The sequence below is a fragment of the Pempheris klunzingeri genome, chromosome 17 (assembly GCF_042242105.1).
Source record: "Pempheris klunzingeri isolate RE-2024b chromosome 17, fPemKlu1.hap1, whole genome shotgun sequence".
In the NCBI taxonomy this organism is placed as follows: Eukaryota; Metazoa; Chordata; class Actinopteri; order Acropomatiformes; family Pempheridae; genus Pempheris; species Pempheris klunzingeri.
The window spans coordinates 351,110-373,297 of NC_092028.1; the positions used below are offsets into that span (position 1 = coordinate 351,110).

The 22,188-nt window shown below is 49.1% G+C and overlaps 2 protein-coding genes and 1 long non-coding RNA gene across 7 annotated transcripts; 2 read left to right on the plus strand and 1 right to left on the minus strand.

Moving 5' to 3' along the window:
- The first annotated feature begins 9,613 nt into the window (after nt 1–9,613).
- On the plus strand, nt 9,614–10,981 carry LOC139216915 (uncharacterized). 2 transcript variants are annotated; one of them, XR_011585587.1, is made up of 5 exons: nt 9,614–9,677; nt 9,814–9,853; nt 10,101–10,152; nt 10,445–10,506; nt 10,605–10,981. It is a non-coding gene; the product is annotated as an uncharacterized lncRNA (long non-coding RNA). The 2 variants fall into 2 exon arrangements; XR_011585586.1 differs by having other exon boundaries at nt 9,630–9,853.
- Nucleotides 10,982–11,204: 223 nt separating this feature from the next.
- On the minus strand, nt 11,205–15,658 carry LOC139216914 (RAD52 motif-containing protein 1-like). 4 transcript variants are annotated; one of them, XM_070848156.1, is made up of 8 exons: nt 15,623–15,658; nt 14,928–15,217; nt 14,646–14,825; nt 13,868–13,996; nt 13,611–13,788; nt 13,419–13,517; nt 11,438–11,514; nt 11,206–11,358 (listed from the first exon to the last, which is right to left on the minus strand). In XM_070848156.1, exons 2-8 carry the CDS (start codon nt 15,024–15,026, stop codon nt 11,299–11,301), a joined length of 822 nt encoding a protein of 273 aa, XP_070704257.1. In that variant the 5' UTR covers nt 15,027–15,217; nt 15,623–15,658; the 3' UTR covers nt 11,206–11,298. The 4 variants fall into 4 exon arrangements, with proteins under 4 accessions (XP_070704260.1, XP_070704257.1, XP_070704258.1 ...); XM_070848157.1 differs by lacking the exon at nt 15,623–15,658 and adding an exon at nt 15,326–15,563 and having other exon boundaries at nt 11,438–11,515; nt 13,423–13,517; XM_070848155.1 differs by lacking the exon at nt 15,623–15,658 and adding an exon at nt 15,326–15,562.
- Nucleotides 15,659–18,639: 2,981 nt separating this feature from the next.
- Nucleotides 18,640–21,865, plus strand: LOC139216261 (interferon a3-like). The gene is made up of 5 exons (XM_070847349.1): nt 18,640–18,762; nt 19,935–20,009; nt 20,099–20,251; nt 20,363–20,440; nt 21,734–21,865. Exons 1-5 carry the CDS (start codon nt 18,640–18,642, stop codon nt 21,863–21,865), a joined length of 561 nt encoding a protein of 186 aa, XP_070703450.1.
- Nucleotides 21,866–22,188: the final 323 nt, after the last annotated feature.

The following is a 22,188-nucleotide window of genomic DNA, read 5'->3' on the forward strand; positions in this document are numbered from 1 at the left end:
CCTGTTCCATCTTGGACAGGTTGTCTCCCTGAACAGTTTTAGTGATGCTGTATTTGTTTTGATCTCCACCATAAGTTCCTTCCTACAGACACCCGCCCAGAGGCTTTCTGATGAAGATGTGTCCTCAGACTCTCTCCTGACCTCTGAGGCTGTATTTGCTGCCGTTAGATCCCTGAACCACATGGAACTGATCCTGGCCTCTGGGTTTTGCATCAGACTCCTTCAGTGCTCTTTTATCTCTCCTTCATTTGCACACTGTCACTCAGTCTGGCCGGTGACAGTTTGCACAATGACTGTCCTGACCAGGTGAGCTTTATGGTCCTGACAATGAAGATATCTAATCACCTGGGTTCAGGAAACGGCCGTTGATGAAGAGTGTGATGCTGAGAGAAGAGGCAGTGAAGCACCGTGTCACTACCTGGATTCATTTGAATGAATCCAACCGACAGCAGCTCCTCACACACACACACACACCATATTTAGTCCCACAGAGGAGGAGCCCTGTGAGTATAAGGAGAGGGAGGAAGAGGAGGCTCAGGTACGCTGCTCACATCAGACACAACACAGGTACGTCCTCTTCTGCTGCTGCTGTCTGTGCACCTGATGTCCAACACAGGCAGAACCATTATCCTCTACAGGGAACAGGTGGGGGGAACAAGTCGGAACAGGTGGAGGAAAGGGTGAGGGAACAGGTGGGGGGAACAGGTGGGGGAACAGGTGGGGGGAACAAGTCGGAACAGGTGGGGGAACAGGTGAGAGAACAAGTCAGAACAGGTGGGGGGAACAAGTGAGGGAATAGGTGGGGGGGAACAGGTGGCAGAACAGGTGGGGGAACAAGTCGGAACAGGTGGGGGAACAGGTGGCAGAACGGGTGGGGGGAACAAGTCGGAACAGGTGAGGGAACAGGTGGGGGGAACAGGTGGGGGAACAGGTGAGGGAACAGGTGAGGGAACAGGTGAGAGAAGAGGTGAGGGAACAGGTAGGGGGAACAGGTGGGGGAACAGGTGAGGGAACAGGTGAGAGAAGAGGTGAGGGAACAGGTAGGGGGAACAGGTGGGGGAACAGGTGAGGGAACAGATAGACTAACGTTGTTGAGACCACAGGATCTACCTGTCTGGTTCCTCACTGAGCCAGTTTAGAGGAACATTCTTCATGCTGACATGTTTTCTCCTCCTCCTCCTCCTCCTGCTCCTCCTGTTCCTGCTCCTCCTCCTCCTGTTCCTGCTCCTCCTCCTGCTCCGTCTCTTCCTGCTCCTCCTGTTCCTCCTGTTCCTCCTCCTCCAGCTCCTATTCCTGCTCCTCCTTCTCCTGTGTTCCAGGTATCAGGATGACTTCCTGTGTGTTCCTCCTCTTCCTCATCGTTTCTCTGGGTTCCTCCATCGCTGCCGTCGACCAGACCGGCCTCATCGTGAGAATCACCCACCACATCACCGGCATCCGTAAGGCCTCCATGTACTGCAGTATTTATACTGCCTTCAATTCAATTCAATTTATTTTGTATAGCCCAATATCACAACAGTGAGTTGTTTCACAGTGCTTTACAAAGTTCACTGAAATAAACAAGAAGTGTAAGCGAACAAACAATCTAATAAAGAGTCCAGCAGTAGATGAGGCCAATGGATCAGTCCGGTGGATCAGTCCGAGGCATCACCTGCCCTTTATGACCCTCCTTCCACTGAAGTACTGCAGTATTTATACTGCAGCGAGTATTGCAGTATTAATACTGCCTTCCACTGAAGTACTGCAGTATTAATACTGCCTTCCAGTTTAGTACTGCAGTTTTAATACTGCCTTCCACTGAAGCACTGCAGCATTAATACTGCCTTCCAGTTTAGTACTGCAGTATTTATACTGCCTTCCACTGAAGTACTGCAGTATTAATACTGCCTTCCAGTTTAGTACTGCAGTATTAATACTGCTTTCCACTGCTGTGTGTGTGCAGTGACAGAGGCTGGTGTGGCGTTTGTGGGGAAGCTGGTGAATCAGACGTTTAAGGACTTCCAGGTGGACACATTTCTATTCAAGGGCAGCATTAGACGGTGAGAACACATCATTGTTGTTTGTGTATATTTGTGTTTGTGACTCTTTTATTCTTTTAAAAGCCGTTTTCCTTCCTGTTTCTCTTCTGAAGTGTTAATGTCAGATCAGTTTATGTGTTCATCTTCGGCCAAATGTCGCAGTAACATAATAATGCCACAAGATGGCGACAGGTCCGACAGCCCGCTCTGAGGGGACCTCTGAGGATCACTGAATCTCCATAAAAGTCTTGTTCAAAATGAAGTCTGTATATGAAGACGTTCCAAACAAGTCCTCCTCATTGTTTCCTGTCCACACTGTCTCCATTTTAAGCCATGTCAGCAAATAAAAGGATGTTTTCTCCCTCTTCTTGCTCCTCAGCTTGAAATTCAGGAATCTCACAGTGACTACCGATCAGGTTTCTTTCACTTTCCAGAAGGACTCAGGTGTCCAGTTTGAGATCAAGGACCTGCACTTCGACGTGGAGTATTTTGACTTTGTAGTGTACGTACAAACTTTTTACTGCGTTCTGTATTCGAGGAATTAGAAACAGAATAAACTGCCAAATCACCTACTTCAGGATCAAATGATATCACCTCAAATGTGTCAGTTCACTTCCACAGCATCACCTTTCAGTTTGACTCTGACTTTTAAAGCACTAATTTATCATCAGTTCTCTGGAGGAATCAGTGTGTGATGTGATCGGTCTCTCACATTTTAAAATCCATCAGTAATGCAGACAAAACATTCAATATTTCATCTCTCTGCTGTCTTCACACCAAACTCCACTCAAAATGGTGTTGAGTTAACACACGACCAAGTTAGAAAATGTCACATTGTCTCTGAACAAATGTGATGTATTTTCTCTGTTGCAGCCTGGATAACCAAAAGATTACATTTCAAGGACAAATCACAAGAGCAAAGATTGAAATGAAGCTGAAGCGAGAGCGAGGACACCTGGCTGTCCACGTCCCAGCCTGTGAGGTCAAAGCTGACAACATCAGGGTGGACACTGTTGGAACTGTGGGGTAACAAACAGAGCAGGTCCAGGTGTGCTGCAGGTCGGCCCCCACCTGTTATTGATCTTTGATCGACACAATCTTCTTGTTGTTTCAGGACTATTGCGAACTTCGATTTGGCGAGACAAGTCATGAAGTTGGTTTTCAACTCCCAGGTTTGTTCCACCTTCAACCTAAGACAGAACTGAACCAGGTCACGTTCAGGTGCAGGGATCGAAGCGAGGTCACCTGAGGTCTAACTCCAGGTTTTAGGGGCTACAGGGCTACTTCTTACCGGGCACATCGCCATGGTAACGCACGCTGCAGCTATAACCCATCTGGAGCCGCTTGGGTTTGTCATAAAAGCCCCGCCTCCTGATCAATCGATTCCCTTAGAAGCGATGATAGTAGATCCTGACTGATCCCGTCTCTCTTAACACGGAGACTCACGTGTTGTTTGTGCTGAGGACACGTCGACATGTGAGACAGTGGGATCAACGTGAGAGGTCAGACAGCTGCAGCCAGCTGCTCTCCCCGACCACCTTCATCTCATCCGTCTTCCTATTGGCTGCTGTCCAAGCCTTTTCACCGTGCGTCTGTTCACCGACGTCCTCCAGCAGACAGACTGAATCCTGGGTCCTGTAGTCCTCCTCAGGTCTGGATCATGTGTTTAGATTTAGTCTTTATTTGCTCACAGATGTGCTCGCAGTCAGACGTCCTCGTGTAGAAACACAGTCGGCCATTTTGTGTCAGCTGTCCTTCCTGCTGCTGTCAGCCTGATGACCCGTTCAACTTCCTCCCATCTGTGTCATGTGATCGGTGGCTCTTCATCTGTTAAATCTGTCACTCTGCTAACAGCAGACTGGTCCATGTTTGTGATTGTTGATATCCTCAGATCTGTGGTGCTATTCAGAAGTATGGCATTCCTGAATTGAACAAAAAGTTGGCAGACGCCACTGCGGTGATGAAGCCACTGAGAGACAATGATCTAACCATCGACATGTCTCTGAGCGGAGACGTGGTCGTGACCTCCAGCAGCCTCGATGTCCCCTTCAAGGTGAGAATTCATCGAGTTGGTAATCTAGTCTGTGTCTCAGGTGTCTCCTCTCGACCTGTTGGTAATCTGGTCTCTGTGTCTCAGGGTGTGGTGTCCTTGGTGAACGGGGCGGCTCCTGCTGGTCTGAGAGGGACGGATCCGGTTTTCACACGTCGTGAGAGCAGCTACATGGCTTACGTGGGCGCCTCTGAGGTCTTCTTCAACAGCGCCACCCAGTCGCTGTATAGAGCAGGAGCACTGAAGAACACCAAACAGGTGAGAGCCCCTAAGAACCACCTGACAGAACCTTTGCGATCCGCCACAGTCCGACACGAGTCTCCAACATGAGCCTCAGGTTCCAGACTGAGATGGCTCATACGGCTCCGTTCTCACGGCTGGACGCCTCTCTGAGCTTCACACACACGCCGCCGCTGAAGCCATTATGCTACGTTTCTGTTCACCGACGTCCCCCCCGCTGACAGACTGAAGCACTGAATCCTGGGACATGTGGTCCTTCTCAGATCTGACAGGAGCCTCCTCACTGCTCTGAACCACGTGTTTAGATTTGTTCTCCTCAGTCCGTCTGACTCTGTTGAGCTGACGTATCGTGGTGATGACCAGCGGCGCGAGGTTGGGGATGTTGAAGTGGCTTCGTAGTCCAGGCATCTGGAGTTTGTTTCTGTTTGTTGGTGACTGTCTTCACTTTTACTGGAACAACATCACCCATAGTATTATTCAGCAAATCATCTACACAGTCTTTTACTCTGAAAGTCTCAACCAATAATGTTTCTGACTGTGTAACACACACAAGATCATTTAGTGTGTTTACAACTGCTCTTTTTGAAGATGAACCTCCTTTGTTCTCAACAGATCACCAACTTCTATGCCAGCATTCCTCTGAAAGTTCTGCAGCTGGTGATGGTAAGAAGTGATCCTCTGTCATCTCCAATCACCAGTTTGAAGTGACGAGTTTGATATTGATGATGGTGTTCCTCAAGGTAGTGTCCTGTACTAGATTAGATTAGATTAGATTAGATTAGATTCAACTTTATTGTCATTACACCTGTACAGTACAAGGCAATGAAATGCAGTTTGGCATCTAACCAGAAGTGCAATTTGTAAAAAAAAGTGCAGAATATATATAGGTATGTACAGAATATACAGAATTACAGGTGCTATATACAGAGTAGTGCTATGAACATGTGTGCTAGTGACTACGGTATAAATATAAATTTGATGATGGAGTTGGATCCATGTACAGGTCTGCAGTCGTGGGTGAAGAGGGAGTAGAGGAATGGGCTCAGCACACAGCCCTGTGGTACGCCTGTGTTGAGTGTGATGGTGGTTGAGCTGGTGTGTCCTGACCTAACATGCTGGGGTCTGTCAGTCAGGAAGTCTTTTATCCAGTAACAGAGGGGGGTGTTGATGCCCAGGTCTCCGAGTTTGGTGATTAACTTGGAAGGGATGACGGTGTTAAATGCTGAGCTGAAGTCAATGAACAGCATCCGTGCGTAAGTGTTGTTGTTGTCCAGATGTGTGAGCACAGAGTGCAGTGCAGTGGAGATTGCATCCTCTGTACTCCTGTTGCTGCGGTAGGCAAACTGGTATGGGTCCAGTGTGGGTGGGAGACAGTTCTTCAGATGTGCCAGGACCAGTCGCTCGAAGCACTTCATAACGATGGGTGTGAGTGCTACGGGGTGGTAGTCGTTCAGGCACGCCGGGCTGGAGTGTTTCGGCACTGGGACAATGGAGGTGGATTTGAAGCATGCTGGCACAGCTGCTTGGGCGAGGGACAGGTTGAAGATGTCCGTAAGAACCTCTGTGAGCTGTTCCGCACATGTTCTCAGTACGCACCCGGGGATGCCGTCTGGGCCAGCAGCCTTGCGTGGGTTGATGCGGCTTAGTGCAGCGTGGACGTCTGTGGGTGTAAGTGAGAAGGGCTGGTTGTCTGCAGGGGGTCTGGTCGTGGTCGCCGTCTCCCTGTTGTCTCTATCGAAGCGAGCATAGAAGTGATTTAGCTCATTCAGGAAGGAGACATCTGTGGTTGTGGAGGTGGAGTTGTTGGGCTTGTAGTCGCTGATGACCTGAATGCCTTGCCACATGCGTCTGGGATCGGAGTTGGAGAAGTGTTCCTCTACCTTCAGCTTGTAGCAGTGCTTGGCCTTGATGATGCCCCTCCTCAGGTTAGCCCTGGATATGCTGTAGGCCTGTGCGTCACCTGATCTGAAGGCGGTGTTGCGGGCCTTCAGCAGGAGCCGCACCTCCTTGTTCATCCATGGCTTCTGATTTGGGTACGTGGTGATCTGTTTCCATGTTGTCACACTGTCAGTGGTGGTGTTGATATAGTGCAGCACAGAAGAAGTGTAGGTGTCAATATCTGTCTGAGAGCCACAGGTGGCCTGAGAAGCAAACATACTCCAGTCTGTGTGATGGAACTTGTCCTGAAGTACCTTGTCTGTTCCTGCTGGCCACACCTTGATGGTTCTCACAGATGGTTTCACACGTTGGATGAGTGGGGAGTACTTGGGGATGAGGAACAAAGAAAGGTGGTCTGACTGTCCCAGGTGGGGGAGGGGGGTCACGGTGTAGGCTCCTGCAATGTTTGTGTAAACATGGTCCAAAGTTTTGTTTCCTCTTGTATTACAGGAGACATGCTGGTGGAATTTGGGGAGCACTGTCTTTAGGTTGGAGTGATTAAAATCACCTGCAACTATAAATGCAGCCTCCGGGTGAGCAGTTTGTTGTTTGCTGATGGCTGTGTAGAGCTCCTTCATAGCAACCTTGGCATCTGCATCCGGGGGAATGTAGGCCGCGGTTACAATGGTGGAGGTGAACTCCCGTGGCAGATAGAATGGTCTGCATTTAACCATGAGAAACTCAAGGTTAGCTGAGCAGTGTCTCCCAACAATAACAGAGTCCGTGCACCATGATTTGTTGATATAAATGCACAGTCCTCCGCCTCTGGTCTTCCCGGAGTCATCTGCTGTTCTGTCTGCCCGGAGTGTGTGGCGACCGGCTAGCTCGATAGCATTGTCCGGTACTCTGCTGTTTAGCCATGTTTCCGTGAGGATCATGACATTACAGTCCATAAGTCTCTTGCTGTGGGTGATGCGGAGTCGTATCTCGTCCATTTTATTCACCAAAGACCGCACATTGGCGAGGAAAATGCTGGGTAATGAGAGCCGGTGGGGTGTTAGCTTCAGCTTAGCTCTTAGCCCTCCGCGCTTCCCCCTCCTTTGTTTACGGTCTCGACGACGCCTGCGAGCACTTCCGTCCGGCCGGGTGGAGTGCGTAGCCTCCGGTGTTCTGGCGATCTCAGGAATGAGTCGAGGGTTGGTGATAAAATCGTCGGAGAGGCGTACACTAATATCCAAAAGTTCCTGTCGGGTGTAGGATGTTAAAGTAAAGCTGTTCCGTACGAACAGACCCGAGATGAGCAGGATAATTACGGAAAAATTGCGAATCTGGTAGAGACGCCGGGCCTCGCGATGTGGTCGCGCCGCCATCTTGTCTTTGAGCTCTAAGGGGTGTTAGATTTCACTAGGGTATTAACCCCATATGTGATAACGAAGCTGATTATTATTATTGCACATTTAAACAAAGTGGTGAGGACAACATGCAGAGTCGGTGGTCAGATGAGATGCAATTTGTTGGACCGTCTCACTGGACAGACACACTCGAGTGTGGACGCAGCATCAATAAGAAAGGGTTTACTGCTGCTGATTTTCTGGCTCAGAGGCAGAGCTCAGAGGTGGAGGGTTCGTTTCCCCTGATCCTCCCAATGATGTGTGAACGGGTGAATGTGAATGTGCTGTTAAAGAGCTTTGAGTGGTGGAAAAGATTAGAAAGGTGCTATACAGGTACAGTCCATTTACCATTCTGGCTATGGCTGTGTTTCCAAAGCAACCGTCACAGCTGTTGAAACCTCTCTCTGGTGAGGTGGAAGTCACCGAGTTGCCCAGCATCAGCATCACACAGAGGGAGGGGGTGACAGTCAAAATCAAAGTCAGTGGCCGAGTGTCCCCGCCACCGCCAGCAAGCGCTCTCATCTCTGTCTCTGTGACTGCGGTAACACATTATTAATGAACCCTTACCCTAATCCCTGACCTTTAACCCTAAACCCCTTAAACCCTGACCTCTAACCCTGACCTCTAACCCTAAACCCCCTAAACCCTGACCTGTAACCCTAAACCCCAATCCCTGATCCAGCCCTTACATACCTACATAAACTCCTAGCCCCCACCCCCGACTATCCTCCCAGTCTGCCAATCATGTGAGAGTATTTCTTCTTTTCTTCTTCTGCTGATTTATAATCAGACTGTGTCCGTCTCCAACAGATGTGCAACGTTGCTGATTTTCAAGTCAGTGTTGAAGGACACGCAGTGAGATTCAATCCACAAACAGTCAGGTGCGTGCGCACACACACACACAGTAGCATGAAACAGGTGCAGTGCTGTATCTGTCCACCAGGAGGAGCTGTCACTTCAAATGATTCTCCTTCAGAGTGCCAGTGTTCCTGAGATCAGCTGATCTGATCATGTGACATGTGCGACGGAGGACACAAAAGCAGTTTGTAATCAGGACTCTGATGAAGGTTTTTCGACAACACTGATCCAGACATCTGCTTCCAGCCGCCCTCAGTGCAGCTCCTGGTTATTGCACCTTGTATTTGGTGCCATGAGACACAGTTGCAGCCGAGTGGGAGTGCAGAGACGCAGCAGAGCACAACTTCATCGGCTGATTTCAAAAGAAGGCACGAATAATGACAAAGTGGTGGCAGACGGTGTGAGGATGAAACGCAGTGTACAGACAGACAGACCAGCGGACCTATGAAAGGAAGCATGGCGGCTTCCTGTTGGCCGACTATTTGGACTATTGATGACCGGACAGAAGAGCAGAGACGACGAGCTCAGCTCCTGATTCGTCACCACCACAGAACTGGGGAGCCCATTCGACCTGCATCATTCTGTTCTTTTAATTGTGACTCCATTTTACAGTCTACTGTGTAGTTTGTTACTTTCTGACCTCTGGGCCGCGGGGAAGCGCTGAATCATACACAAGGTAATATCTCCAAAAACCGTCCAGCAGGCACGGTTGGGACTGAGCTGCTGCGCGGAGTGAAGGAGTTCTTGTGTCTCGAGGTCAAAATGGAGGGCGAGCTGGCCAGACGGGTCGGTGTGGAGTCAGCGGTACTGGGGGTGCTGTACCGGACCATTGTAGTTCAGAGGGAGCAGGGTCAGAGGGCGAAGGGTGAAGGCCTCGGTCATGAGCTCTGGGTAGGGACTGAAAAAACCAGATCGCAGGTACAAGCTGCAGGCCGTCTGGGTTCAGCCTCAGAGAGCAGCTGAGGAGCTTCGACATCAGAGGGGGCTGCTCTGCCGAGTTAAAGGAGCCAGTGGAGGTCAGGATCCTCCTGGGCGCCTCCCCTCTGAGGAGACCCAGAACCCTCTGGAAGGATTATATATCCCTGGGAACGCCTCGGTGTTGTGCTATGCTACGGCGTTAGCTCCACCCTGCTAGCGTGAGTCAGTGAGGGGAAACTGTCACAGTAACATCACAGCAGGTTTACTCCGAGTGACAGAACCTGGATGAAGATGAACGCTGCCGAGATGTTCTGCTTCCGAGATGTTAGCACCCATCAGCTCATTAGCATCCATTAGCTACATAAGCATTTATTAGCATCCATTGGCACTCATTTGCATTCATTAGCTCATTAGCATTCATTTACAATCAAGCTAAGCTAAACTGGTTTGATCTTTTCAGATGTACTGTTGAGAATGGAAGTCGGATAAGAGACACTCTGGTAAGAGCCTGTCTGTCTGTGCCTGTCTCCCTCTCTGTCTGTCTGTACCTGTCTCTCTATCCATCTGTACCCGTCTCTCTCTCTCTCCGTTTGTATCAGTCTGTCTGTATCTGTCTGTCTCTCTCTCTGTCTGTCTGTATCTGTCTGTACCTGTCTCTCTCTGTCTGTTGGTACCTGTATCTCTCTCTGTCTGTACCTGTCTGTCTGTACCTGTCTAATGATGATGGTGTGTCTTGTTTCTGTGCAGAAGAACATGTTGCTTGGTTTTCTGACCAACAAGGCAAAACAGTACCTGTCTGGTAAGCATTGAACACCAGCCGCACCTGTAACACCAGTCGCACCTTTAACACCAGTCGTACCTGTAACACCAGTCGTACCTGTAACACCAGCCGCACTCGTCACAGCAGTCGCACCTTTAACACCAGCAACACCAGTCGCACCTGTAACACCAGCCGCACCTGTAACACCAGTCGCACCTGTAACACCAGTCGCACCTGTAACACCAGCTGCACCCGCCGCACCTGTAACACCAGTCGCACCTGTAACACCAGCTGCACCTGTAACACAACACTCTTCCTCTCTGTGTTAAAGCCCTGTTCCTCCCCCTTCCGGACGGTCTGGGCTTCACGGTGGCAGACATCAGCTACAACGATGTGAGTCTGAACAGCAAAACTCTTTGTTACTTTAAACACTGTTGTTCCACACGACAGATGTCTACCTGTTCTCACCTGTCTCACCTGTATTCCTGCAGGGCTTCCTGGTGGTGGGGGGCAGCCTTTTCTTAGGTCCAGATGTGAAGGAGAAGCTGGTGGACGTTCTTTTCCAACCAATAAGCAGGAAGATGTTTATAGACTGAGCATCCAGCTGGAGCACAGCTTCCTACCTGTTCCCACCTGTTCCACCAGTGAAAGTACCTGTTATAGTACCTGTAGTACCAGTTACAGTAATAGTCGAACCAGTTACAGTACCCGTAGAACCAGTAGAACCAGTTACAGTAATAGTAGAACCAGTTACAGTACCTGTAGTACCAGTTAAAGTACGTGTAGAACCAGTAGAACCAGTAAAACGATGACTCCGTTTCTGTTTCTCTTTTTCTGATTGTTTCTCTGAGATAAAAAAGTTTCAACATCACTGCTTCATCTGTTCTGTCGTCCATCTGTAACAGCCAATCAGAACACAGTGAGCTGTGCCCACTGGCAGCCAATCAGAACACAGTGAGCTGTGCCCACTGGCAGCCAATCAGAACACAGTGAGCTGTGCCCACTGGCAGCCAATCAGAACACAGTGAGCTGTGCCCACTGACAGCCAATCAGAACACAGTGTGAGCTTTGTCAATCAAAGTGATTTATTGAATAAATGAAACATTAACATGAAGCCGTCACAGTGATCTCTGCTCATGGTTCCCATCATGCACCACTGTGTCCTACCCACAATCCTCTGGGTGTCTATGACACAGTCAGGTCCCACTCTTCATCCTCCTCTTCATCGGGAACAAACTCCCTGACCTGAGAGAGACGAGTAATGACTGACAGGTGACTGACGTACATATGGACTTGTTCTAGACACACAGACAGGTGAGTTTACCTGGAGGACTCCTTCGGTCTGCTCAGGTAGGAACTGATCTGACGTCTGATTCACCTCCACCATCACTTTACCCTCACCTGGAGAAACCAGACACAGCTGACGACATCAGACACAGCTGACGACATCAGACACAGCTGACGACATCAGACACAGCTGACGACATCACACACAGCTGACGACATCACACACACCTGACGACATCACACACAGCTGATGACATCACACACAGCTGACGACATCACACACACCTGACGACAGGTGTAGTAGTAGTACTGTAGTAGTAGTAGTAGTAGTACTGTAGTAGTAGTAGTAGTGTAGTAGTGGTAGTGTAGTAGTACTGTAGTAGTAGTAGTAGTAGTAGTAGTAGTAGTAGTAGTAGTAGTAGTAGTAGTAGTACTGTAGTAGTGGTAGTGTAGTAGTACTGTTGTTGTTGTAGTAGTAGTAGTAGTAGTAGTAGTAGTAGTAGTGTAGTAGTGGTAGTGTAGTGTAGTGTAGTAGTACTGTAGTAGTAGTAGTAGTACTGTAGTAGTAGTAGTAGTAGTAGTAGTGTAGTAGTGGTAGTGTAGTAGTACTGTAGTAGTAGTAGTACTGTAGTAGTAGTAGTAGTAGTATTGTAGTAGTAGTAGTAGTGTAGTGGTGGTAGTGTAGTAGTACTGTAGTAGTACTGTAGTAGTAGTAGTAGTAGTACTGTAGTAGTAGTAGTAGTAGTAGTGTAGTAGTGGTAGTGTAGTAGTACTGTAGTAGTAGTACTGTAGTAGTAGTAGTAGTAGTGTAGTAGTAGTAGTGTAGTAGTACTGTAGTAGTAGTAGTAGTAGTAGTACTGTAGTAGTAGTAGTGTAGTAGTGGTAGTGTAGTAGTACTGTAGTAGTGTAGTAGTGTAGTAGTGGTAGTGTAGTAGTACTGTAGTAGTAGTAGTAGTAGTAGTAGTACTGCAGTAGTAGTAGTAGTAGTAGTAGTAGTAGTAGTACTTCAGTAGTAGTAGTACTGTAGTAGTAGTAGTAGTAGTGCAGTAGTAGTAGTGCAGTAGTAGTAGTGCAGTAGTAGAACTGTAGTAGTATTGCAGTAGTAGTAGTAGTACTGTAGTAGTAGTACTGCAGTAGTAGTAGTAGTACTGCAGTAGTAGTAGCAGTAGTAGTAGTACTGCAGTAGTAGTACTGCAGTAGTAGTACTGCAGTAGTAGTAGTAGTAGTACTGCAGTAGTAGTAGTACTGTAGTAGTACTGCAATAGTAGTAGTAGTACTGCAGTAGTAGTAGTACTGTAGTAGTACTGCAGTAGTAGTAGTAGTACTGCAGTAGTAGTAGTAGTAGTAGTACTGTAGTAGTACTGCAGTAGTAGTACTGCAGTAGTAGTAGTAGTAGTACTGCAGTAGTAGTAGTACTGTAGTAGTACTGCAGTAGTAGTAGTAGTACTGCAGTAGTAGTAGTACTGTAGTAGTACTGCAGTAGTAGTAGTAGTACTGCAGTAGTAGTAGTAGTAGTAGTACTGTAGTAGTACTGCAGTAGTAGTACTGCAGTAGTAGTAGTAGTAGTACTGCAGTAGTAGTAGTACTGTAGTAGTACTGCAGTAGTAGTAGTAGTACTGCAGTAGTAGTAGTAGTAGTAGTACTGTAGTAGTACTGCAGTCGTAGTAGTAGTAGTAGTACTGTAGTAGTACTGCAGTAGTAGTAGCAGTAGTAGTAGTACTGCAGTAGTAGTACTGCAGTAGTAGTAGTAGTAGTACTGCAGTAGTAGTAGTACTGTAGTAGTAGTAGTAGTACTGTAGTAGTACTGCAGTAGTAGTAGTAGTAGTAGTACTGTAGTAGTACTGCAGTAGTAGTAGCAGTAGTAGTAGTACTGCAGTAGTAGTACTGCAGTAGTAGTAGTAGTAGTACTGCAGTAGTAGTAGTACTGTAGTAGTACTGCAGTAGTAGTAGTAGTAGTACTGTAGTAGTACTGCAGTAGTAGTAGTAGTAGTAGTACTGTAGTAGTACTGCAGTCGTACCCAGCAGCAGCAGCAGGACTCTACTAAAGGCCTGGACCAGAGCTTTCTCTCGGACCATCTTGTGGATTTTGCAGCGTTTCTGCAGCAAAACATCTGGACCTGCAGAGACACAAACACCTGGAGTCATTACCCGCTCGCCTGCGCAGGCGAAGCCGTCCCGCTCGCCTGCGCAGGCGAAGCCATCCCACTCACCTGTGCAGGTGAAGCAGTCCTCCACCACTGCTGCTGCTCTCGTCGTCCGCCTGTGACGGGGGAAGCAGAGCTGCAGCAGACAGCCGAACCTCAGCCTCATCCGTCTGCCTCCTCCCTCCTCCTCCTCCTCCTCCTCTTCCTCTTCATCGCCTTCTTCTCCGTCTGTGAGCTCCTTCAGCTGAGGGGGCGGAGCAGGAAGGAGTCAGCTGACTCACCTGTGTGTGAAGGTGTGAACTGAGGAAGTGTGTGTTTCTCACTGTGATGATGTCAGAGGTCCAGCCGTTGAATCCCAGGCAGTGATTGGCCAGTTCCAGGCAGTGGGCGTGGCTCAGAGGTCTGCTGCTGTCAGACAGGAAGTGAGGAGTGTGTTTGGAGCTCAGCCTCACCTGAACACACACACACACACACACACACACACACACACACACACACACACACACACACACACACACACACACACACACACACACACACACACACACACACACACACACACACACACACACACACACACACACACGTGGTCACTAGGACCATGTTGAACCACTTCCTGCTCAACTAATGGTAAATGGTCTGTGTCTGTATTTCTCCTTTCTAGTTATTTCAGCCAATCAGAGCTCTTTCCATCACTTCCTCATTCACACATCATTCATTCAGGAGGATCTGTTCTTCCTCATTCACACTCTGAAGCTGCTTCAGTGTCTCCAAAGACATGTTGACCCATAGGAGCTGGGGATCGAACCCCAGACCTTCTGATTGAGGGACAACCCACTCTACTACAGCCGCCCACAACACAAACACTTCCTGTTTCACTGTTCCCCTTCACAATAAAAGCCTTTGTTTGAGATGTTTTTGTGTCATCTTCTTCTTTGATCTGAGAGACAAACTCACCTGAGCCTCTCTGTAGAAAAGCTGCCGGATCAATAAAGTTTCAGTCTCTGTCCACTTGGTACCCGTTCAGGTGGGTCACATGACAGCTTTACTTTGAGCCGCTCACTAAACTACAGAAGAAGAAGTGTTGAAAGGTGTGAGTACCTTGAGCGGCGAGCTCTGGAACAGCGAGCGTCCGTCAGTCTGCCGTTGAGCCTTTGAGGCCTGAGCAGCAGAGTAGAACTTGATGAGGGCAGAGAACCCGGGCGGGTTGGGCGGAGCATTGGGACTCAGTTTCAGCAGGTAGAGAGGACCGAAGGAGGAGAAGACGCGGAACAACCCGTCCTGGAGGACAGCACAGCCTCTTACTGTCTGACACACACACACTCTTAAAAAGACTCTTTTCTGAATGGAGTTTGGTACATGATGACCCCCAGGTGGACTCACATAGATGTTAGCCTCGGTGTGAGACGGCTGGATGTCCCACACAAACACAGTCTTGTTGTTCTCCACAGGAACCTTGAACTCCAGGATGTCCACCTCCATCTCACCTGACAGGAAACAAGGACACCAAAGGCCCCTTGTCTTTGATGAGCAACCTGAACCAAACCTCCCCCGAAAATCTCCTGATTTAAGACTCTGTCCTCATGAGCTGACACACATTCATCACAGAACAGAATCTTTGAACCGTCTTGCCAGTGAAGAGGAACCACTGAATGCTTCGGCACACAAGAGACCTGTCAAAAACACATGGATTTTAAATTACGTTGACTGTTTGACTTGGTTTCCGGTGGCCTGCGTGAAGCAGCCACAGTAGATTTTAACCAGAAAACATGAACACATACCCAACGAGAAACGTCAGAAATTAAACCGGAGTCTGGCCCCAGTATTTTGCTAAGATACACCGAGACTGACATTTAACAGTGGATCTGAAACTATCATAGAAGGTATCGGCGAGGCAGCTCTAAAATGGCAGGTTTTTTTAATGGAGTCTGGCAGGACGTACTGTCCGCACTCCAGAGAACAGACGGTTAAAATCAGTCCTGGTCCTCTGTCCGCTCACAGAGCGGCCGGTAACGGTCCGCTGGTCCGCTGTCTAAGTCTCCGGTTGGGTTAAAGTCGGTAAAGTCGGTGTTCCTCACCGTCTCTCTTCTGTCTCCTCCGAAAATCACGGTTTACCGCGCTTCCGTGGAGGGGCGGGGCCTGGTACGGTATAACCAATGAGGGTGCCGCTGGGAGTGACGACAGCTCAATCGGACCAATCACAGCGTCCGTGCCCTGTGACGTCAGTTTGATGTTCAGGGAGCTTTTTATTCTCCTTCATGTGTCAGTGGATAAGAAATATAACTTCAATAAATATGTCAGCATCGTTTTCTATCATATTAATAATAATGATAGTACTGCGAGCAGCAGCAGCAGTAGAAGTAGTAGTAGCAGTACTAGTAGTATTTGTGGGAAATCCCCAAATAAAGCTGCAGCTGCCAGTGGTCCAGCTGTTCATCTGTCCTGACCTACTGACTGGACACCTTCCTCACCATCCTCTCATCAGCCAATGGATGTGCGTCTGTCCAAGGCTACAGCCTGTCCGTCCTTGGGAGCTGGATCTCTCCTTCACTGTGGTGATCCCGGAGGTTTCTCTTTTGGGTCATAAAGGGCAGGTGATGCCTCGGACCGATCCATCTGATCGATCCATCTGCCCGATCCATCTGCCGGATCCATCTGACCGATTCATCTGCCCGATCCATCGGCCTGATCCATCTGACCGATCCATCTGATCGATCCATCTGCCCGATCCATCTGACCGATCCATCTGACCGATCCATCTGACCGATTCATCTGCCCGATCCATCTGCCCGATCCATCGGCCCGATCCATCTGCCCGATCCATCTGACCGATCCATCTGACCGATTCATCTGCCCGATCCATCTGCCCGATCCATCGGCCCGATCCATCTGCCTGATCCATCTGACCGATCCATCTGACCGATTCATCTGCCCGATCCATCTGCCCGATCCATCGGCCTGATCCATCTGACCGATCCATCGGCCTGATCCATCTGACCGATCCATCTGACCGATTCATCTGCCCGATCCATCTGCCCGATCCATCGGCCTGATCCATCTGCCCGATCCATCGGCCTGATCCATCTGACCGATCCATCTGACCGATTCATCTGACCGATCCATCGGCCTGATCCATCTGACCGATCCATCTGACCGATTCATCTGACCGATCCATCTGCCCGATCCATCTGCCTGATCCATCTGACCGATCCATCGGCCTGATCCATCTGACCGATCCATCTGACCGATTCATCTGACCGATCCATCTGACCGATTCATCTGACCGATCCATCTGCCCGATCCATCTGCCTGATCCATCTGACCGATCCATCGGCCTGATCCATCTGACCGATCCATCTGACCGATTCATCTGCCCGATCCATCTGCCCGATCCATCGGCCTGATCCATCGGCCCGATCCATCTGCCTGATCCATCTGACCGATCCATCTGACCGATTCATCTGCCCGATCCATCTGCCCGATCCATCTGCCTGATCCATCTGACCGATCCATCGGCCTGATCCATCTGACCGATCCATCTGACCGATTCATCTGACCGATCCATCTGACCGATCCATCTGATCGATCCATCGGCCTGATCCATCTGACCGATCCATCTGACCGATTCATCTGACCGATCCATCTGCCCGATCCATCTGATCGATCCATCTGCCCGATCCATCTGACCGATTCATCTGCCCGATCCATCTGCCCGATCCATCGGCCTGATCCATCTGCCCGATCCATCGGCCTGATCCATCGGCCTGATCCATCTGCCCGATCCATCGGCCTGATCGACTGCTGGACTCTTTATTAGATTGTTTGTTCGCTCACACTTCTTGTTTATTTCAGTGAACACTCTGTTGTAATATTGGACTATACAAAATAAAGTGAATTGAATTGAAATAAATCCAGAATGACATCAGCAGTGATGACATCACAGCGTTGCACCTGTTTCCTTGACGACGGAAACGTGAAAGCGAGAAGAAAAGAGAAACAGGAAACAGAGCGGGCACTGCCTTCAAAATAAAAGCACAGCATTGATCTGCTCGACCGCATGATTCTTACTGTGATCGTCAGTTATTCTGACCAGCTGTAGTTCATTTTACCCGTAGCTGTTGTTCATTTTTATTTTACCCGTAGCTGTAGTTTATTTTCATTTTACCCGTAGCTGTTGTTCATTTTCATTTTACCCGTAGCTGTAGTTTATTTTCATTTTACCCGTAGCTGTTGTTCATTTTCATTTTACCCGTAGCTGTAGTTCATTTTTATTTTACCTGCTCTTACTAAACACAGGGAGGAAGAGTCAGCTCTTATTTTGTAGAGCCGTTTTGTCACTTCCTGTGACGTATATAAAGTGAAAGTGAAGGGACTTCCTGCAGGGTGAAGTCCTCCCACATGAAGGCAGATATTGATCCATGTGAACATCATCTGGGCTGACGTCACTTTAAAGGCTGATTCCACTGTTTTTACACCAAGCACGCAGTAAGATAAAATAAAATAAAAATAAAGTGCACGCAGATAGATAGATTAGAAAAGAAAAAATATTAAAAAATAAATATATATTTATATATATTATACCAGTATACCAGTATATATGGTATATATATACCAGTGTGAGTGTGTGTGTGTTAGTGTGTCCACAGTGTGAGTGTGTGTGTGTTAGTGTGTCTACAGTGTGAGTGTGTGTGTGTTAGTGTGTCTACAGTGTGAGTGTGTGTGTGTTAGTGTGTCTACAGTGTGAGTGTGTGTGTGTTAGTGTGTCCACAGTGTGAGTGTGTGTGTGTTAGTGTGTCTACAGTGTGAGTGTGTGTGTGTTAGTGTGTCCACAGTGTGAGTGTGTGTGTGAAAAGTGAGAGTAGAAAGCAGTGTGGGTTTCCCTTCAGTCTTTCAGTCTCTCTGTTTTCTCTTTCCTTGTTGTCTGGAATAAAAGTCGGAACATCTGCAGCATGTTGGACACAGTTAGAGTTCAGTCTGCACCTTCAGCACCTTCAGCACCTTCAACACCTTCAGCACCTTCAGCACCTTCAACACCTTCAGCACCTTCAGCACCTTCAGCACCTTCAACACCTTCATCACCTTCATCACCTTCATCATGGTCAGTGGGGCCGTGCTGCTCGTCGTCCTCTGCGGCACCATGAGTCCCGCCCTGTGCTGTGATTGGCTCAGACACTACGGTCACCTGAGCAACTCGTCTCTGACTCTCCTCCAGCTCATGGTGAGTCCACACCTGGACAGGGTTTCTTTTGGGGGGGGGGGGCTGGAACAGGCTCAAGTGTGTATTTTGGTCATTTAACTCTTCAGTAACAAGAATACATTTATTCACATGTATTTTCATAATGACTCTACATGTGTCAGCAAATACCTGTCTACCTGCTCACCTGTCCACCTGTCTACCTGCTCACCTGTCCACCTGTCTACCTGCTCACCTGTCCACCTGTCTACCTGTCCTCCTCTCTACCTGTCCACCTGTCCTCCTGCTCACCTGTCCTCCTGTCTACCTGTCCTCCTGTCCACCTGTCCACCTGTCCACCTGTCTACCTGTCCTCCTGCTCACCTGCCCACCTGTCCTCCTGTCCACCTGTCCACCTGTCTACCTGTCCTCCTGCTCACCTGTCCACCTGTCCACCTGTCCACCTGTCTACCTGTCCTCCTGTCCACCTGTCCACCTGTCCACCTGTCTACCTGTCCTCCTGCTCACCTGTCCACCTGTCCACCTGTCTACCTGTCCTCCTGTCCACCTGTCCACCTGTCTACCTGTCCTCCTGCTCACCTGTCCACCTGTCCACCTGTCCTCCTGCTCACCTGTCCTCCTGTCCACCTGTCCACCTGTCTACCTGTCCTCCTGCTCACCTGTCCTCCTGTCCACCTGTCCTCCTGTCCACCTGTCCTCCTGTCTACCTGTCCTCCTGCTCACCTGTCCTCCTGTCCACCTGTCCACCTGTCTACCTGTCCTCCTGCTCACCTGTCCTCCTGTCCTCCTGTCCACCTGTCCTCCTGTCCTCCTGTCCACCTGTCCACCTGTCCACCTGTCTACCTGTCCTCCTGTCCACCTGTCCACCTGTCTACCTGTCCTCCTGCTCACCTGTCCTCCTGTCCACCTGTCCACCTGTCTACCTGTCCTCCTGCTCACCTGTCCTCCTGTCCTCCTGTCCACCTGTCTACCTGTCCTCCTGCTCACCTGTCCACCTGTCCACCTGTCTACCTGTCCTCCTGTCCACCTGTCCACCTGTCTACCTGTCCTCCTGCTCACCTGTCCACCTGTCCACCTGTCCACCTGTCTACCTGTCCTCCTGTCCACCTGTCCACCTGCTCACCTGTCCACCTGTCCACCTGTCCACCTGTCTACCTGTCCTCCTGCTCACCTGTCCACCTGTCCACCTGTTTCAGGGGGGTCAGCTGACGGACCAGGACAGTCCGGTTCCCTTCCCGAACAAACTCTACGAACAAATCCGCAACACAGGGGTAATCAATCCGTCAATCAATCATGTGATGATGACATCAGCTCTGTCAGCCAATCAGAACGCTGGGTTCACACCTGTGTGTCTCTCCAGGTGGAGTCCCAGCTGGTATTCATCAAAGACAGTCTGGAGCTCATTGCTGCTCTCTATCGCCATGACAACCTCTCCTCCGTCACCTGGGATACCGACAGGACCGAGCACTTCCTGATGAGCCTCGACAGACAGACGGAAGAGCTCAACGCCTGCGTGAGTGGACAGACGGACGCTTCAGCTGCTCTCAGCACTGTGTCTGTCTCATTTCCTGTCACCTGTCCAGGTGCTCATCACAGGTCATGTGACCTCTGTCTCTGTCTCCAGGTGCCAAGTAACAGACGAGCAGACAGCCGGCTGAGGAGGTACTTCAGGAGGCTGGATACAAGTACTCTGCGCCGCACGGTGAGTACAAGTACTGCAGTACTGAGTGTAGTACTGAGTGTAGTACTGAGTGTAGTACTGAGCGTAGTACTGAGCGTAGTACTGAGTGTAGTACTGACTGTAATACTGACTGTAGTACTGAGCGTAGTACTGAGCGTAGTACTGACTGTAATACTGACTGTAGTACTGAGTGTAGTACTGAGCGTAGTACTGACTGTAGTACTGACCGTAGTACTGAGCGTAGTACTGACTGTAATACTGACTGTAGTACTGAGTGTAGTACTGAGCGTAGTACTGACTGTAGTACTGACCGTAGTACTGAGCGTAGTACTGAGCGTAGTACTGACTGTAGTACTGACCGTAGTACTGACCGTAATACTGACTGTAGTACTGAGCGTAGTACTGAGCGTAGTACTGACTGTAATACTGACCGTAGTACTGAGCGTAGTACTGAGCGTAGTACTGACTGTAGTACTGACTGTAGTACTGAGCGTAGTACTGAGCGTAGTACTGAGCGTAGTACTGAGCGTAGTACTGACTGTAATACTGACCGTAGTACTGAGCGTAGTACTGAGCGTAGTACTGACTGTAGTACTGACTGTAGTACTGAGCGTAGTACTGAGCGTAGTACTGAGTGTAGTACTGACCGTAGTACTGAGTGTAGTATTGAGTGTAGTACTGACCGTAGTACTGACCGTAGTACTGAGTGTAGTACTGACCGTAGTACTGAGTGTAGTACTGAGTGTAGTATTGAGTGTAGTACTGACCGTAGTACTGAGTGTAGTACTGACTGTAGTACTGACCGTAGTATTGAATGTAGTACTGACCGTAGTACTGAGCGTAGTACTGACTGTAGTACTGAGTGTAGTACTGACTGTAGTACTGAGTGTAGTACTGAGTGTAGTATTGAGTGTAGTACTGACCGTAGTACTGAGTGTAGTACTGACCGTAGTACTGACGTAGTACTGAGTGTAGTACTGAGTGTAGTACTGACCGTAGTACTGAGTGTAGTACTGAGTGTAGTACTGACTGTAGTACTGACCGTAGTACTGAGTGTAGTATTGAGTGTAGTACTGAGTGTAGTACTGACGTAGTACTGAGTGTAGTACTGAGTGTAGTACTGACCGTAGTACTGAGTGTAGTACTGAGTGTAGTACTGACTGTAGTACTGACCGTATTACTGAGTGTAGTGCTGAGTGTAGTACTGACTGTAGTACTGAGTGTAGTACTGAGTGTAGTACTGACTGTAGTACTGAGTGTAGTACTGAGTGTAGTACTGAGTGTAGTACTGACTGCTATACCGTGTGTGTCCAGGGGGGCAGCGCTGCGTCCTGGGAGCTGCTCAGGAAGGAGACCAGGGCTCACCTGGAGCAGCTGGACCTGCTGGTGGCCTCCATCCTTCATCGTCCACCTGCAGCCAGCAGGAGGCGCCGTGGCGCTCAGTGACCGAAGTCGTCAGGCTGATCCAGCAATGTCGTCTCTCTGTGAGAGCTCATGTTCTCAGCCACTATTTATTGATTATGTTTCTATTGATTTGTGTTCTCTGTTATTTATTGAGTGTACTTGAAAACCTTTGAACAAACTGACCACAATAAACACATTTTCTACTGCTCCTTGTCCTGTGATTGGCCATCGACACACACGCTAAAATGAGCCAAAAGATGGCTGAAATCTGGTCTGGGAGTGCGGTGTTCATGTTGGAGGAGCTGATGAACTGTTGCTGTGAAACGTGGAGCTTCCTGAGTAGCAGCAGCAGACGCTCTGAGGGC